This window comes from Musca domestica, unplaced genomic scaffold (assembly GCF_030504385.1).
Source record: "Musca domestica strain aabys unplaced genomic scaffold, Musca_domestica.polishedcontigs.V.1.1 15, whole genome shotgun sequence".
NCBI lineage: Eukaryota > Metazoa > Arthropoda > Insecta > Diptera > Muscidae > Musca > Musca domestica.
Genome location: NW_026712207.1, coordinates 18,175,078 through 18,193,578, shown reverse-complemented (window position 1 = coordinate 18,193,578; position 18,501 = coordinate 18,175,078). Strand labels below are relative to the sequence as shown.

Below are 18,501 nucleotides of genomic sequence, written 5' to 3'. Positions count from 1 at the left end.
AGAATGCCGGTTTAGTAATGGAAACTGGCATATCCTAAACTACTTTATTAAAAACAGCGCTATGGTTCTTAAAGTAGCCACTGACAAGGTTGTAGAGGGCTTCCTCTCTCTCTCTCAAAGTTTGCTGGGCCAAACGGCAATATATATGAGTGTCTTGGTATAGTTGTCTATTTTGCCAAAACAGTCTCATCGGAGTTGAAGGCGATCCCAAAGCTAGTTGAGAGGCAGAATGCCGGTTTAGTAATGGAAACTGGCATATCCTAAACTACTTTACTAAAAACAGCGCTATAGTTCTTAAAGTAGCCACTGACAAGATTGTAGAGGGCTTCCTCTCTCTATCAAAGTTTTCTGGCCAAACGGCAATATATATGAGGGTTTTGGTATAGTTGTCTATTTTGCCAAAACAGTCTCATCGGGCTCTATTCATGGAGGAACACCATGTGATAGAGCTCGGGCTCAGACCACAATTCTTCCACTGGATTTACCCGTTCTGGCCTATGGGTGCTTTGTCTGTGTCATGCGAATAAATCCATGTCTCTCATGTCCAAACTAACTACAGTACATCCTTATTGACAACCGGAGCTCTCATGAATCTGCATTGAATCTGATGTTAAGTTTCCAGTCACTTGATATTTCAGTTTCAAGTGGGAAGGTCTGCACTCCTTCTCTAGAAGGCTAACCATTTACATAGACGATTCCGTCGGTGTTGGTAAGTGAACTCTGCACTAGAATAACAGGACCAGGCTGCTAATTCAAGTACTATTAAATCGAGAGCTATTCCTGACAAGAATAAACCCCTCATTGAAGTACGTAAATTCATTAAACTTTGTTTGGTTCCAGGATATAGCAATCTAATGAGTAATGGAATGAATCATGAATTAGAACGAAAGGGTTCCCAGTAGATTGATTTATCTATTTATGAGACTGTCAAAACACCGATAAACTATTATATCAGATAAGAATCGCGGTAGGCATACTGACTGCCCAGTGCAGTGTCACATATCTGACCTCAAAATCGGATAACAGTGACCCTGACTACTTTAGACTATGCGAAGATGAAGAACAGGTAGAGACGATTGAACATCTACTACACTGATTTCACATGTTATCAAACAAGAAAAATAGATGGAAGCGAGAAAATCTAACGTTCTTCTCAGTTATCATCACCAACAAGTTTGTTAAAAGCATTCCCTAGTTAGGCCAGCCACCCTGTTTTTCTCTACAACTTCTTTCTAGCTTCTATATCATGCCTCTCACCAACAACTTTATTCTTAATAGGATGAACACAAAGGTATCCTAGTGAAGCAGCTGTCAACTACCTGTCCGGGGTTAATTAATTAAACTCACTTAAACTGGGATCAGCGTCTCACTACACTTGTAATAGGATACTTCAAAGAAAATACCAGAAGTAAACCATGCACTGCAACGGCAATAATATACAGATGTGAAGATGAAGAAGAGGTAGAGTCGATTGAAGACCTGCAACACTGACTTCACATGTTATCAAACAGCAGAAATAGGCAATTTGATAGGTAGATGAAAGAAACTCTAACGTTCTTCTCCAACAAATTCACTAAAGGCATTACCTGGCTAGGCAATCCACCGTGCTAACAATTCTTCTCTCGGAAGTCTCGGAAGGATATAGAGTTAATACTGTCCCAGGAGACCACCACACTCTCATGCACTGCAACGGCAATAATATACAGATGTGAAGATGAAGAAGAGGTAGAGTCGATTGAAGACCTGCAACACTGACTTCACATGTTATCAAACAGCAGAAATAGGCAATTTGATAGGTAGACGAAAGAAACTCTAACGTTCTTCTCCAAAAAATTCACTAAAGGCATTCCCTGGCTAGGCAATCCACCGTGCTAACAATTCTTCTCTCAGAAGTCTCGGAAGGATATAGAGTTAATACTGTCCCAGGAGACCACCACACTCTCATCGTAGCTGAAGAGCAAGAGTTGCCCCGATAAACCCGAGTAGCTTTAGCACGGTTAAGATTCGGATGGTGTAGCCGCCTCAGTTCGTATTGGGTCCGGATTGACAGCGATGTGCAGAACATCTGCCCAGCTTGTGGCACAGTCCTACATAACACGCTGCACCTATTTCGCTGCCCAGCCAAACCTATTCAATTAATTACAGTATCGTTGTGGACCCAGGCGTACAGGTTGTGTCCTTTTTGAGACTGAACTTAGAAGCAGAACCCGATTGAGAGAAGTCAGAAAGAAAACATCAGTATTAACTGATACAACAACAACAAGCCCCTTATTTTCTTTCTCTGTCTATATCATTATTCTCATCAATAAATTTATTCTTAATAGAATGAACTCAAAGATCTCCTAGTGAAGCAGCGGCCAACTACCGTATCGGGAGATAATTAATCTCATTTAAATTGGGATCAGTGCCTCAGTACACTCAAAATAGAATGCTACAAATAAAATACCAGAAGCAAACCATTAACTGCAGCGGCGATGATATAAAATCTCGATTATTCAACACTATCTAAAAACAAAACATTTTATATTTTATTCATCTAAAAAATCATATGACAAATCAATGCACCTCGGATTTTTCACCTTAAATGATAAATCATAAATTTTTTAAAAGTACAGAAATCGGGCGATGCTTTTTTGGAACCATAACAAGACTTGTTCTGAGTGTAGGGAGGCATAAGAATTGTGTTGTTGTAAAAATGCAAAGAAACATATGAGCATTGGCATATTTTTAAAATTTTTTATATTTTTTTTTTAATACATTTTACGTTTGGCTTGTTATTATTATGAGAATGAGAGTGATGATGATGGTGTAAAAAGCAACATAAATTTTAATATCCAAAGCCTTACAGGGTATAAAATTAAAATGAGTAGGTAGTTTATCCATGGGGATTTAGAAACTCGAAAGAACTAGAAAATTACTACCAAATTTTAGAAATCGTATTTGCACAAAAACTGCATTCGTGACTTTATGATGAACCTACATGTCAGATGGGATTTACTTTCGACATTATGCATTCTCCGGAGTTTTTAAATTATATTTTGATTTTATGTTGTTTAACTCGTCCTGTTTTTTGTCCACATCCAAACGTTTAAAGGCTTTATTGGACTGGTAGTACAAAACGACCAAGTATCGGTTGCAGACATTAAACCCAGACAAGTGATCACAAGCGTTTTTTGCATCAAAAATATCTTCATAGACAACAAAAGCAGTGCCTCGTGTTTCCGGAGTATTACCCCTGTAAGAAAATCGAACGTACAAACACAACTGAATTTAATAAAAAAAGGGCAGAAGTGGGCTTTAATACATACACTCGTATCTGTCTGATCGCTCCATACTTTCCAAAAATATCGTACATTTCCTCCGATGTTATTTTGTAAGGTAGATTTCGAACATATAAAAGTCTATTCACCTCCGGGGGCAAGCGTATCTGGAACAGTTACATTAATTTTTTATTAATAAGAGAAAATATATTAAAAAATTATACTGACATTGTTGCGTTTATTCATTGTCGACAAAACGTGGTACTCGGCAATGCACTGTATGATGCCTGTCAGCCTGTAAGTCGCGATTGAATGATGTGGATAGTGCGAGAAGTCGATATTTTCTTTACTACAACTTAGTCCTTTAGTGTCCTTTGTCTTCTTTGTCCTGGGCTTGTTTTCTTTGTTTTTGTGGCATACACTAGGGATAGGTAAGCCGATTTTTGGCTTATCGCTCAGTCGACTTTGCAAGCAAAAGAGAGAGAGAATGAAGGAACCAGCTGCGAAAGAAATACAGCAACGGAAACAGTAATAGCAAGGGAGTAAATCTATGTTACTGGTCAGGCTCTTCTACTTTCTACAAAAAAGAAAATTTAAAATTATTTCAAAAATTTTTCATGAGTTATACCATTTTTGTATAAAACAGACGGTCTGTTTCAGAACAGGTTAGAGTGCACAAATGTTATCAAATAGAAAGAAAACCAAATCTAGTAGGTTCTGGAGCAAAGCAAACACTTTCTTATACTTTTGAATTCAATTTTGTAGAAAAAAAAAACTGAACATTTCATTCATGTTTAGTCTGTTCCCACATTTTAAAAGTACGTTTGCATATAAATGGGTTAATCGACTGGATTTAGTTTAAAGTTGTCATATCCATTACAAATACTTCAAATAAATCCTCTTAAAGTAGGTTAACCCTACAAAAAGTTTTAACGTAATCATGGGATATGATACTTAAAAAAGCCAAAAAAAAAAACATTTATCTAACTGGCTTAAGTCATCGGCTGGCTTTTTTCGGAAACGAACAAAGGAGCATAGGGCCAAAATCAAACTAAGTCAACTTTAAGTTCCTTTGTTCATCTACGAAGAAGCCAGCCGATAAATTAAGCCAACCAAATATGCGCTTTATGTATTTCCACCCTTAAAATATATTTGACACAACAGGGCATGGCTGCAAACATGGTACAATAGTAGGTAGAACAGCTTCGTAAAACTGCAGAAATGCAGCCCTGAGGCAATGTCCGCTTTCTATCAGAATCATTCAAAATTATATACAACAAGTTGGTTCCATTTTTTTCCTCATTAAAAACAAAATATTTTTAATAGCGCGAAAAATGAATGAAATACCTGGTTTTTCTCTCAAAAATATGATCCAAAATGTTTAATCTTTCAATTTCATGGCTAAACTGGTTCCAATCATGCGGAAAGGTATCCGCTTGTGCCATGAGTGTGAGTACATGTGACACTAAGGGTGCAAGTACATAAAGAGCTTGAAGTCATGGCTAGGCATATTTTGTGACATTTCATAAAGGGATTACAGAGCCGCACTAAAATCTTGCCGTCGTTTTCCATTATAATTTGACATTAATATTCCTAGCCATGACTTCAAACTTGTTATGTACTTGCACCATTATACTTTTAGTCGTTATGAATAAAGGGCTAAGTACATAAGAAGCTTGAAGTCATGGCTAGGCATATTAATGTCAAATTATAATGAAAAACGACGGCTGGATTTTAGTGCGGCTCTGTAATCCCTTTGTGAAATGTCACAAAATATGCCTAGCCATGACTTCAAGCTTCTTATGTACTTAAGCTGGAAATACATAAAGCGCTTATCTGGCTGGCTTAAGTCATCGGCTGGCTTCTTCGTAGATGAACAAAGGAGTTTTAGGTTGACATAGTTCGATTTTGGCCCTAGGCTCCTTTGTTCATTTCCGAAGAAGCCAGCCGAAGACTTAAGCCAGCTAGATAAGCGCTTTATGTATTTCCACCCTTATGTATTTCCAGCCTTAGCCCTTAGGCTAGAAATACATAAAGAGCATATTAGGCTGGCTGAAGTTATCGTCTGGCTTCTTCGGAAATGAACAAAGGAGCCTAGGCCCAAAATCGAACTAGGTCAACCTAAAACTCCTTTGTTCATCTACGAAGAAGCCAGCCGATAACTTAAGCTGGGAATACATAAATCGCTTATTTGGCTGGCTTAAGTCATCGGCTGGCTTCTTCGGAAATGAACAAAGGAGCCTAGGGCCAAAATCGAACTAGGTCAACCTAAAACTTCTTTGTTCATTTACGAAGAAGCCAGCCGATGACTTAAGCCAGCCAGATAAGCGCTTTATGTATTTCCAGCCTTAAGCCAGCCAAATATGCTCTTTATGTATTTCCAGCCTTAAGTAATCAAACATCAGCTGATGGGTATGTATATTTTCTTAGGGTATTTTTTGATACAATATGGCACAGCTACATAGTTAAATTTTTCCCAATTAATTCTACATTAATCTACCTTTCTAGTTGTGACATAAGTGTGAGTACAGATGGCACAAATACTTTTGGTTGTGTATGCATAAATAAACAAAAACTCGGCCGATTGGTGTGTATATCCTCCAACGGACGTTCATTGAATTCGGTCCCTGTTTTGAACTATGTCTACCTATGGCACAACTACAGAAGGTAGAACGAAGCTACCTCCTAAATACAATTATTTCTTTTGGGGCCTCGATACTGTCAAAACATATACACAGTTTGTATATTGTTTTGAATAAAAAAGAAAATAATCTGAAATTATCTTAATTGAGATGCATATTTTCCACAATAATAGGTGACAAAATGTATAATTTTGTTGCATGTTTAAAGTCTATTGCATGTGCAAAAAGTTGCATATTGCATGTTTAAAAGTCTATTTAACAATATAGTTTCTTTGAAGTTGAGCAACCTTAAGGTGGGAATACATAAAGCGCTTATCTGGCTGGCTTAAGTCATCGGCTGGCTTCTTCGGAAATGAACAAAGGAGCCTAGGGCCAAAGTCGAACTAGGTCAACCTAAAACTCCTTTGTTCATCTACGAAGAAGCCAGCTGATGACTTATGCCAGCCAAATATGCGCTTTATGTATTTCCACCCTTACTTATTGAGCCATGTGTCAAACTGAATTCCATTGTACTTTTACCTATGAAGGCAGTAAGTGATACATGTTTGAGGAATATCGGAGTCCATTCGAATTCTGCCGACATTTCCCATATTATTCTGACATTAATATGTTATGCATCGAGGCCATGCTGCTTATTTATCCCTACTTTAAAGGTGACATATTATTGAGGAATGCCAGAGTCGCACTCAAATTCTGACCTCGTTTCCCTTTATAATTGACATTTATATGCCTAGCCATATGCCAGGCTTCTCATGTACCCTCACCTTAAAAGTTTCTGACAACAACCCAAAAAAAAAAAAAAAATGATTTCAATTGTACCTCATTCAATACACCTTGAAGTCTAATGTCGCAGTAAGCGTCTTTAATTCCGCCACTGTAGTGTAGTTTGTAGTTCGTTTTGCTTCGTGAACTTGTGCGATTTGTATTTTTATTAACTAGGAAGTAGATAATAACAAATTTTAAGTGAATATTCTATCATTTAATTCGACTTTGTCAGCGTATTGAATTCGAATGTGCGAAAACCTATCTTAAGTTATCCTAAATGATACTTGTTTTGGCACTTCACCTGTTTGAAGAAAAAAGTGACGAAATTTTACGAATTCAATTTTTCCCAAGTAATATAGAAGCAGGAGAAAGAAGTTACGCATTTGCGTCAGCACAATAGCTTACACATTTTCAACAATAAATTTGTGGAGGAATCAAAAACAAAGAAATTGGGAAGAACGGTAAGTCTTTCAAATGCTTGTTTCAATTTTAGCTAAATGTGGTTTTGTTTTTGATGATGTGATTTATGGTTTGTCAATAAAGATATGTATCATAATTCAGTCCGACCAGCTGTTTGAAGGTTGTTTATGTATGTGTATATGTTAACTTTTGAATCCCCGTCCCACCATCCCAACATTTATATGTCACTAGTATTCAGTGTATGTTGCAAACAATACAATTATTTGATCAAACTGATCGAATAAGAATGTGTATGTTTATTTTTGAATGGAACTTGGAAGACGATTTTGTTCCTTACATACTTTGTATTGCGACTAGTAATTTAAGACTCGATTCCGGTCGCATTTCGTACTTTTGATTCTGATGTCGATCCATATTTAAGGAATAGATTTAGCATGCAATAAACAGTCCTTCATTTTGACATTCCGTCTGCAAAACCTCAGATATTAAGACACGGAATATTCAAAGTCGATACAACATTTGTCGACTGCTTTTTGAAACAGGGACAAACCTGTTATGCCTTCAGATGTCTAACGAAGTAAAGCGTAACTTAGGTAAAGCTTATAAAAAAGTTCATTCAAAGAAGCATATGTTAATGTCCCAAAATCATCAACTGCAATTGAAGACAGCAAACAGAGATTACCACTCACCAATATATCAAACAGCATTGACTACATTACCAAAGCTGCTCGAAATTCCATCGCCAGCAACATCAACCAATCACTAAGATATCCGCACATCATCTTGATTCAGAGCCAGTAGCTCAAATAAAACTCATTGCACGAAAGCAAATAAAAACACAATAATTCGAAAAAAGTAAAATTAATAAACATTCGAACGTATCTTAAACGACTGTTTCTATGTAATATATGATGGAAAAGACCCATCCGAAATAACGACAAGAAGATTGAAAATTAGGAAATGATAGAATACTTTATTTTAGAACGTTGCCTAAAATTCGACGGTACAATGAATAATTCAAGGTTTAATAAATAATAAAATTGATATATAATTGTTAATCGGAGATCAGCCGAATATTATTTTACTTCAGGAGACTCATATTCCTGTAAGCTCCCAAATATCGCCATGGAAAAAATGTTAAACCTCAATATTTTCCAAACGAAACATTTAAGTTTGACGACATTACAGTCCTGTTTGGAAGTGTTCAGGCATCAGTTTTAATAATTTGCGATGCCGTTTCCTAGAATATATAATTAGATTCCCGAGAAATAATCGTCAGGGGTACTGTTGGAACAAACAATAAGGTCAGCATTTCAGCCCTGTTTGGGAAATATCCAGACTTTATTTTTCTAATTGACGACGTCCTTTGAAAAATAATCATCGAGTAGTATTGGAACCATATTTTGCCATGGTTGGAACAAACAATATGGTCAGCATTTCAGTCATGTTTGGAAATATTCAGACTTAAGATTTACTAATTGGTGATAGAACACATAATGGGATATCTGAAAAATGCTCGTAGAGGAGTACTGTTGGAACAAACAATATGGCAGCAACAAGCAAATAGCTAAATCCCACCAGAAACACTATGCCCCTTGGTGTAGCAGAAACTTAAGCATCCATCTTCAAAACAAAGCTAAATCACATTAGACACTCCACAGAAGCCCTGCAATCGCTAACCCTCTAATTCAAAAAAGTTGTATACAAAGTTCAGATTTGAATATAAACGCCACCGAGGTTATCTCTTTTTTTGGCAGAATTTCTTGTTTTTATCACAGTTTTCCCCCATTTCTCAGGATTTGCAGTTCTTCCTTATCTGTTACAAGCTCATTTTATACCAATATTATTTATGAGACACTTTTCTTAACACTTCATTCAGTGTTGACAACCAATTGAAAGATAAAGTATGAGCAAAGATACTAGCATCTTGAGTGATCTGGCCCCAAATGTTACCACTTCTACCACTACTGCATCCCCTGCAGTTGCTACGCCAACGACAATAAAATTAAATTTTATGGCACCACCCCAACAAATGTCTGCACCAATGGATCCACTAAGCCATGTAGGAGATGGCATTTTTTTACAGACGAAAACCGCACAGGGCCTTGCTGGCATATTTGTCTGGGCAGCTCTCTTTATAACATGTCAACAGGTGAGGAAATCGAGTAATGACTATTATGCGCAGTTGTCAATACTATTTATTGTTATTTTACGTTAAATAGATCTATCAACACTTACGATGGTACACAAACCCCCAGGAGCAACGTTGGATTGTGCGTATTCTCTTCATCGTTCCCATATATGCGACATACTCGTGGATAAGTCTCTTGTTTTTCAATTCGGACAATGTCTATGTTTACTTCTTCACTGTCCGGGATTGCTATGAAGGTAAGAGTCCGCATTTCAGGATAAGCATGCACAGTATCACAAATTAAACGTTCAATCTATGTCTCCTCCGCAGCATTTGTTATTTACAATTTCTTGTCGCTCTGTTACGAATACCTTGGTGGCGAAGGCAACATAATGTCAGAAATTCGTGGAAAACCTATAAAAACATCTTGCCTTTACGGAACATGTTGTCTAAAGGGTAAAACCTACACAATAGGATTTTTGCGTTTCTGTAAGCAGGCTACTTTGCAGTTCTGCCTGGTTAAACCGCTTGTAGCATTTATAATAATATTCTTGCAAGTATTTGGCCACTACCATGATGGCGATTGGAGGTATGTATGCAGCAGAGATGGGCATAATGCACTGTATTTTTAGTGCACTAATAATTTCACTATCACTGTTCATATAGTGGTAGTGCAGTTTTTAATTCCACTACCACTAAAGGGTTAGTGGTAGTGAAAAATAAATTGCACTACCACTAACCCTTTAGTGATATTTAAAAAAAAATTGCACTACCACTAAATTTTAGTGGTAGTGAAATTTCAATAGCACTACCACTAAATTTAGTGGTATTTAAAAAGACTTGCACTAAATTAGTGGTATTTCATAAAAAATAGCACTAAATTAGTGCTATTTAGAAAAGTAACCAAATTTTATGAATATGTACTATATATTCTGGATTGTTGTTCCCTACTCACTTCAATAAACTTCATTATAGCTGGTATAATACTTATATACATAGTGCTTTTTTTGGCTTCGCTATAATTTAGTGGTAGTGCAAATTTTTTTTGAAAAATCACTAAATTTAGTGGTAGTGCTATTAAAATTTCACTACCACTAAAATTTAGTGGTAGTGCAATTTTTTTTTAAATATCACTAAAGGGTTAGTGGTAGTGCAATTTATTTTTCACTACCACTAACCCTTTAGTGGTAGTGGAATTAAAAACTGCACTACCACTAATTATTTAATTCTTAGTGCACTAAAAATTTAGTGCAATATGCCCAACCCTGGTATGCAGACGGTGAAAACTCTTTGTACTGTGAAAACTCTAATGTTCACATTATTTTTTATTCTAGTGCTGACGGTGGATACATTTACATTACTGTAATATACAACATTTCAGTTTCTCTCGCATTATACGGACTGTATTTGTTTTATTTTGCAACTCGTGACCTACTAACGCCATTCGAACCAGTCCTAAAATTCTGTACGATCAAATCAGTAATATTTTTATCGTTTTGGCAAGGTCAGTAGTGCATTAAAAATATTCAGTATTATGTATTTGCGGAGTGCACATAATATTATGTTTTTTTGTCTTTTCGTTACAGGTGTTGGCTTAGCTATATTGGAAAAAGCCAAAGTTATATCTCCTATTGTCGACAGTGCGGGCACTGTTACCTCAGCTGGTACTGTATCGGCCGGGTACCAAAACTTTTTCATATGTATTGAGATGTTATTTGCCGCAATTGCTTTGCGCTATGCGTTTCCATATCAGGTAAGTTACATTTAAGGAATTTGTAGATTGGTTTGTAATTGTTTTTAATGGAAAATTTCAAAATCGGTTTATAATTCTATTGAAAAGAAATTAGAAATAAGTTCCGCGAGTACATCAACTATTTTTAGTACATGGGTTAGGAAAAAAGTCTCGATTTCAGAGAGTTTAAAAAGACTTTATTTATTGATTTTAATTCATTTGTGTAAAACAGGGCCAGTAAGACCATAAAATCATATTATATAGCTAGCAAACCCTGAGTACTTAATATACTCATAATAAAAATCAGGTGAAAAGGGACAATTTGTTAACACCATCTCATATCTATTCATAAACGCCAAACCAAAAAGAAAAATTAGAATGTAATTTAAATTATTCAAAATTAGCCATAAACCAATGAAAAAATTAAAATAAGATACAGAATCCAGACAACGCGTAGAAAAATAGGAATTTAAATAATGAACCTTCAAGAACTGTTCAAATTTTCTTAACTTTTTCATACAGAACGTAATTTGTTACGAACATAATAGTCGCGTGTAAAGGATTGCATAAAATTTAAATAAAACGCGAAGCTACTAACATGTGTTTTTGTGGAATATTTTTATTTTTCAAGTACCTACATCCTCTGTTTTTGTTAATGCCAGGTTCATTAGATTTGATCAGAACTAAGATCACACGGTGTTTGAACTTAATTATAACATCCTCGTAAATTCTATACTTAAAAAATAAGGAATTTAAAGAATTGTATGTAACCAAATTCATAACTTTGGACTCCTTTTACTATAATTAATAATTTTTCCAGTAAAACAAACAAATATTGCAGAAAGTTATCGCACAATATTTAATAAAATTTTGCTGGAAAACATACGTTTCGCGAAATGCATGTTAAACTTTTAAACTGTTGAAAAATCGAATTGAAATTGCTATTTTTAAGTGACACTTTAGTTATTTAGTGGACAATGTTTACTATCTAAAAAAATTATTAAATTAATTATTGCCTGAAATGTTTAAAAATGTTCATTCAGCTGGTGATACAGGCTTTCGGGTTATTGACCAATTTGTAATGATTTGTAGACATCCCTATGCATAAATCGACGTAAATCACAAATTGTACAATCCCATAATTAGTTCAGAACATAAACTTTTTTCGTCCTTAGATTGGAGGAAAGATTAGAAAAACCCCTATATTCCGTCTTCAAAATATCAGCAAATTTTTAAGTGAATGGAGTGGATGTGTCATAATATCATACATTAGATTTTTGTTTCCTAAAAGGATGTACTTCAAATCCTTCATTAAGCAGAGGTTTATTATATATACAGGGTGAGATAAAAACAACTGCAACAAAGTCAAATGCCATAATTTTTACATTTTTTTTAATTTTATTGAATGAAAGCAAAAAATGTTGGAAATAGCATCAAATTTTAGAATAAGTTTAGATTTGTTCGAATTGGTCACCTTTGGCACGGAGTATGGCCTTCAAACGGCCAATGAAAGGCTGCCCAAAATGTATTTTAGCCCAATCCCGGCGAAGCGCATGCTTGAGGTGATCGAGACTTTGGTATATTTTAGTGCCAACCTTGCTTTCCAAAATACTCCAGACGCAATAGTCCAACGGATTGGTATCCTGAGATTTTGGTGGCCATTGAGCGCTGGAAATAGTCCAACGGATTGGTATCCTGAGATTTTGGTGGCCATTGAGCGCTGGAAATGGAGCGAGGAACCTCATTTTGTAACCATTCTTGGGTTGCACGTGCTGAGTACGATGGTGCTGAGTTCTGTTGAAATGTCCAAGGTCTGCGGCCAAAATGTTTACGTGCCCAAGGCTTTAATACACCCTCCAAAATATTTTCGCCATAATATTCGGCATTTATTCTGATGCCACGGTTGATTAATACGAGCGGAGAGCGACCATCGGCTTTTATGACGGCCCACACCATCACCATGGCCGGTGCTTGAGTTCTGGTGGCCAACCGAAGGTGCACATTTTCAGCTGACCTCTTTGGCAAGTAAACATGATCATTTCGTTTGTTTACAAACTGCTGGGAAACGAATGTTTTCTCATTGGAGAAAAAATTCGGCAGTTCAACACTTTCGGCCAAGCGAAGCAACACTTCAGCTCTTTTGAGTCTATTTTCTTTCGGTTGCGCTGTAAGTTCTTGCACTTTTTGGAATTTTAATGGCTTTACCCCGAGCTCATTTTTTAATATTTGCCGAATGAAATATTGCGATATGTTCAGCTCACGAGCCATTTTTCGGCCACTGTGACGCGGGCTTCTATCAAGTCGCTTCTTTACTTTTCGAACCATTTCTGCTGATGTTGCTGTTTTCTTCCGCCCACTTCCTTGACGTCGGGCTACGCTACCAGTATCACGGTAACGAGCGATAGTACGAGACACAAAAGATTCATTCACATTTAAATGATGGAGTGTTCAAACGAGAGCGAGAGAGAAACGAGAGAGATTGTTCAAACCAGACGTCTCAGGAAGGACATACATGATCTAGAAAGCGGTGGACCTCCCACGCTATTAGAGAGAGGCTCTATATCAAGAGCCTATCAGGCAGGTCTGAGTGGGATTCATGCTAATGTAGTCACAGATGCCATCAGCAATCACAGGATGAATGTCCTCCTCGGAGTCCACCCCCCATCCATTGTTGTAACAGTTATAAGTTCTGATTTTGTAGACGCTATTTGCTCGATCGCCGGTTAGAACTTCCATTAAATTCAGTTAATCCAGATGAATTTTCACCCGGAACTACCAGTTGTAAAATCCGTCGCCTATAAATTGGGAAATTCCGTGTGTTTCCTTTTTGTCTTCCATATCCTCTTGTAAATTGAAACACGCACGAATTTACATATTACGTACATAACATATTACCATAGTGGGGATGTTGAATATTTGTGTACGCTACGTCGAATTTTAGATAATAAAAGTTTGCTCAAATAATTTGTTCTTCTTCGCCCTTAATTGTTTCATTTTGAACTCTTTTTAAACCTTTTTAAATAATAAAATAAAACCTTTATGGTTTATAATTATACATATATATAATTACTTAAGAGCTGATCAGTTCAATTCTCTCACAATCGCAAACATTATTATTGCAATTATTTAAAAAAATATACCAATTTATTTCATACAGGTCTATGCACGCAGTTGCATTGGTGATGGTCATGGGCGCTCGGTAACCATGCAGTCAATCTCGAGCAGTTTAAAAGTAAGTGCATTCTAAAGATTAGTTGGAAAAAGATTAAGAACAACAATTTTGTTTGTGTGATATTTTAGGAAACTATGAATCCAAAAGACATTATGACCGATGCTATTCACAACTTTCACCCGCAATACCAGCAGTACACTCAATACAGTTCCGGTAAGTAAATCAAAACCTTATGCAAATAAATATTTGTCTCATGCTAATTGCATTTAATTTGTAATCAAAATGAGGATATACATTTATAAATTTATCTATCATTGCATATTTTTCTAACGTGAGCATGAATTTTGATTAACATTGATTAAAAAGAAAACATTTTAACATTAATTTTGCTTCGCCTGATTTTCAAAAACAATATGGTAGTTTAATATATTATAATCATGGCTTTTTGTAGTTTGCACACTAAAAATTTCATTGCACATTAACATATCATTTAATTCTTTTCGAATGACCACGACGTACAGGCTCACAAACATTCTTGTGATTTGCAGGTGTACAAAGTTATGTAACACACTTTAAAAAGCAAATCTGAGACTCAGCTACAATCGACTAAATTTTTTCCACCTGAAAAAAACTAAGAAACACTAAAATTTATTTAGAAGTTTACTTCCTAGTATAAGTGTGATTACTCCTTTTTAATGGCTTTTCCGATTTACTTTCTACATTATTATTTGGCTTTATTTTATATTATAATTCACAAAAGATTTTGATGGAAGATCTAAAACAGACGCAAATTCAAATACGTCGTGATATTGACTTTTAACTTATATTTCGGTGCTTATGCACTTAGCAATGTAGTATTATATGGACGTGATATAAGTAATAGAATGTGAGTTGTTAGCCGATACGTCTTCGAACAAATATACCGTGTGATGGAAAAGAAATACAAAAAATACATTTCGACGGTATTTAATGCCAAAACTGAAGAATTCTAGAACCAATTTGGAAGCATTATGTATATACTTTTATCAATGAAATTGCTTCATGGTCGGTTGTCTATTGCTTCTAAACGAACATCTAACCAACTAAATAGCAAAGCCTTATTTGTTCTCCTAATATAAACAATAAATAATAATAAATAAATCTTTATATTAAAAAAAATACATATATTTAAAGGGGGAGAGTATACGTTTTATTATCCAACAATAATCGACAGTTTGCTCGTAGTTATGATTGTAATAGTTTTTGATTGTGCTCTTGCCGACACAAATGTAATGGGGCATTTTGTTCCCATTAGGCACGTCTATTTTAAAGGGGGAGAGTATACGTTTCATTATCCAACAATAATCGACAGTTTGCTCGTAGTTATGATTGTAATAGTTTTTGATTGTGAAGAGTTGGTGTTTTTTTTACTTTATAAGAATACCCTACAAGATTCTTTATACATTACATCATTTGACAAACCTACTGTCTAACCTCAAACTCCATTCACCTACTTCATTGTTTTTTTTTACATAACACCATTACTAACGCATCTATTGTCATATTTAGTCGTCATTTTTTATTTAATTTCTTTGAATTATTTTTTTTTTTTTTTTGATTTACAGAAGTGACCTCGTCGCAACGCTATGAGAAACTTTAAAATTAAATTTTAGTTTATATGATGAGGGAACAACAATTGGATTGTTGGTTACGATGCTTTCACCAAGATGTTTCGCCTTAAATAAAGAAAAAAAAACATATTGCTTATAAAAGACATTTTATACCTAAATATATTACAAAGTAAATTTTAGATATATATATAAATCGGACCAAGTGCTGCCTTAAGCCACCTGGAAGCCCACAATAACTTCATTCCGACACAAATCTCCATTGGCCCCACTTGACATATCGATGTATAAATATGACCCGAAGGAAGAAAATGTTGATTCAAATCAATACCTATTATTCTTTTGCATTTCTATTTGTATTCATGCAAAACAAATAAGTTTGACCTAAGTACTTAACTGTTACGTGATACATTTTATATTTACGTTACAATATCATAATTTTGTTTATTACTTTTCTTTGCCTTTGTATACAAACGAACATATAAATTAGAATACTTAAGCTTGTTTTACGCATAGTTTATTATAACAAAATATGCATAACTTTATTATTGTACGTTTTGTTCAACTCTGAAATATATGTTTTACATTTTTACAATAGATTCAATCAAATACAACTTCGCAATAATAAACTTTTTGTTTAATTGGCGAGAAGTAGTGAACTCCGACGACAAAGTGCTATTAAAAGCTTATATTCACTCAAGCCTTTTTAGTGCTTGGATAAAGAAATTAAACATTTTTCGCTTGTAGTATTGCAAATGGAGTTAAATCACAGCTTGAATGAAGATACTGAAATAATCCCTTCAATCTGTATATATAGTAAGCAAGAATGAAATCTTCTCAAACGCCTCAGAACTGTGAATATTTTCTTTTTTTTGTTTTTTTTTTCATTCACTTATTTCGCATGCAAATATATATTTATGTTTTGAAGTATATGTGTGAAAGTGAAGCATTTCAATTTCTTAGTATATATACCTAGGAAGTCATATAAATATTCAACCAATACCAATGTCCCGATTTATTGCATACAGGTGGAAAGAATTCCCGAGGCATTCGAGTTTCGTCCTACGACCCCGACGAAGTAAACCACAGTAGCACCAACACCACTCTCAATCAAGTGAATCCAAACTCCGCCCTAGGCTATATGGCATCGAAAACTCTTGGCAATCAGCGAAAATTCATGCCTGGTGGTCAACGGGTGGCAACGATCAGCCAGAACTATAACGAAAAATCTATGCTCTTGAGCAGTGACGACGAATATCAGTAGACTGCTCATTCTGCAGAACCGCTTCAGGGCTATCACTTCGAGGATCTTATCACAAATTGTTGTTATATGTATTAATTTTGTATTAACTTTTAGTTTTCTTCTTTTCTCATTCGCTAGTATAAGTCCTTTGTAATGATGCACATACATATGAGTGTACTCATATGAATAGTTAAGAATTTTAAAATAAGCATTAATATTTTTTACGCAATCGTCTAATTCACAAAAAGACAATAGCTTCAATTACTATTTAGTATTTGCATTAGAAACTTATTTTTGATCTATAGTTGTTTTACAGACCAACACCACACATACACAAAAACAAAAACAAACTATCAGTCCGCCCAATTTAAGTACGTATTTCTGGACTTAAAAACGCCATCTCGTGCTATAAATCGGCACTTATTATTTGGGAACTTCTTTCAAACTAAGAAGACTTTAGGAATTTTTGAATGTACTCTTAGTTAAATAGATAAGAAATTGTCCGTCCCTCTCGATAAAATTTCCTGTATTTATTCCTCAGGAAATTAATTAGTTCTGATGATGTTTGTTCCGATGGACTTTATTGGCCACGAACCGTTTCTTGCATTTGATTCGAGTTTTTCAAAAAGATTCACAGTAAAATAAAAATAAAAAATATTTTCAGAAAATATTTTGTTACTACAACATTTTTATATTTTTGCAGAAATCACGTAAACTTAATAAAATGTAATATTCCAAAGAAAATCGAAGGGATGAATCAAAATTATTAAAAGGTAGTCATTGTTGAGGTCTGGTCTTATATAGCAAGTTTTTAAAAGATAAACAGCAACCACATAAATACACAAACTAATTATTGTAAACTATTGTAAATTATATGTAGTAAAAAAAAAAATAAAAAAATAAATAAATAAAATAAATAAATAAAATCACAGGAAGTGACAAACATATTAATACATATTTGAATATACAAACAAAACGGGAGTTTGCTGCAACTATGGTTGGTGCGCTATTATACAACTCAGTAAGAAGATTACTGCTTACAACCTTTAGTATCGATTAATTTTATTACAATTTCCTGATGAACAGTTTATTGGACTACACTAGGGCGCCGACTTGCGTGTTCAATGCACAGCGGTGATGACAAAAATCAAAAGCATGAATGCCACAAACATTAGCTTAAGCTCTGCAAATATTAATATTCCAACAAAATTTTTTACTTTTTTTTATGATTTTGGACAAACTTGAAGTACTCAATGCAGTATAGTCAGATCAAAAATTAAATTACACCTAATGTAAGTATTTTATATATTATTTTAAGATTGAATATTATGGTTAATGGTACCATCCATATTTCGGACCCAATGCATTCATATGTGCACTTCTAATTGCAGTAGAAATAAACTCTTAGAGTTCTCCTTTCGTAGAATTTTTCCGCAATATGTCGTTAAAAAGGTTAAGTTCTACTTCCCAGTGTAGTTTTTCGTCACTGTCAAACTTTTTTCCCATAATACTTTAATTAGTGTGTGTAG

General features: G+C 34.9%; 2 protein-coding genes across 4 annotated transcripts; one reads left to right on the top strand and one right to left on the bottom strand.

The window, feature by feature from the left end:
* Window positions 1–2,722: 2,722 nt before the first annotated feature.
* On the bottom strand, window positions 2,723–3,727 carry LOC101892577 (splicing factor 3B subunit 6). The gene is made up of 3 exons (XM_005189050.4): window positions 3,489–3,727; window positions 3,309–3,427; window positions 2,723–3,235 (listed from the first exon to the last, which is right to left on the bottom strand). Exons 1-3 carry the CDS (start codon window positions 3,504–3,506, stop codon window positions 3,007–3,009), a joined length of 366 nt encoding a protein of 121 aa, XP_005189107.1. The 5' UTR covers window positions 3,507–3,727; the 3' UTR covers window positions 2,723–3,006.
* A 3,044-nt stretch (window positions 3,728–6,771) lies between these two features.
* Window positions 6,772–17,898, top strand: LOC101892291 (transmembrane protein 184B). 3 transcript variants are annotated; one of them, XM_005189048.4, is made up of 9 exons: window positions 6,772–7,128; window positions 8,967–9,239; window positions 9,310–9,475; window positions 9,549–9,807; window positions 10,553–10,722; window positions 10,805–10,971; window positions 14,108–14,182; window positions 14,251–14,335; window positions 16,758–17,898. In XM_005189048.4, exons 2-9 carry the CDS (start codon window positions 8,994–8,996, stop codon window positions 16,991–16,993), a joined length of 1,404 nt encoding a protein of 467 aa, XP_005189105.1. In that variant the 5' UTR covers window positions 6,772–7,128; window positions 8,967–8,993; the 3' UTR covers window positions 16,994–17,898. The 3 variants fall into 3 exon arrangements, with proteins under 3 accessions (XP_005189105.1, XP_019894318.1, XP_005189106.1); XM_020038759.2 differs by having other exon boundaries at window positions 8,884–9,239; XM_005189049.4 differs by lacking the exon at window positions 16,758–17,898 and adding an exon at window positions 15,727–16,358 and having other exon boundaries at window positions 6,774–7,128.
* The last annotated feature ends 603 nt before the right edge of the window (window positions 17,899–18,501 follow it).

Coding starts and splice junctions, on each gene's coding strand:
- LOC101892577 (XM_005189050.4), bottom strand. Junction 3,236..3,308: donor GCGATCAGACAGATACGAGT/GTATGTATTAAA, acceptor ATTTTCTTACAG/GGGTAATACTCCGGAAACAC.
- LOC101892291 (XM_005189048.4), top strand. CDS start 8,994: ATGAGCAAAGATACTAGCATCTTGAGTGATCTGGCCCCAAATGTTACC. Junction 9,476..9,548: donor TGTCCGGGATTGCTATGAAG/GTAAGAGTCCGC, acceptor TCTCCTCCGCAG/CATTTGTTATTTACAATTTC. Junction 9,808..10,552: donor TACCATGATGGCGATTGGAG/GTATGTATGCAG, acceptor TTTTTATTCTAG/TGCTGACGGTGGATACATTT.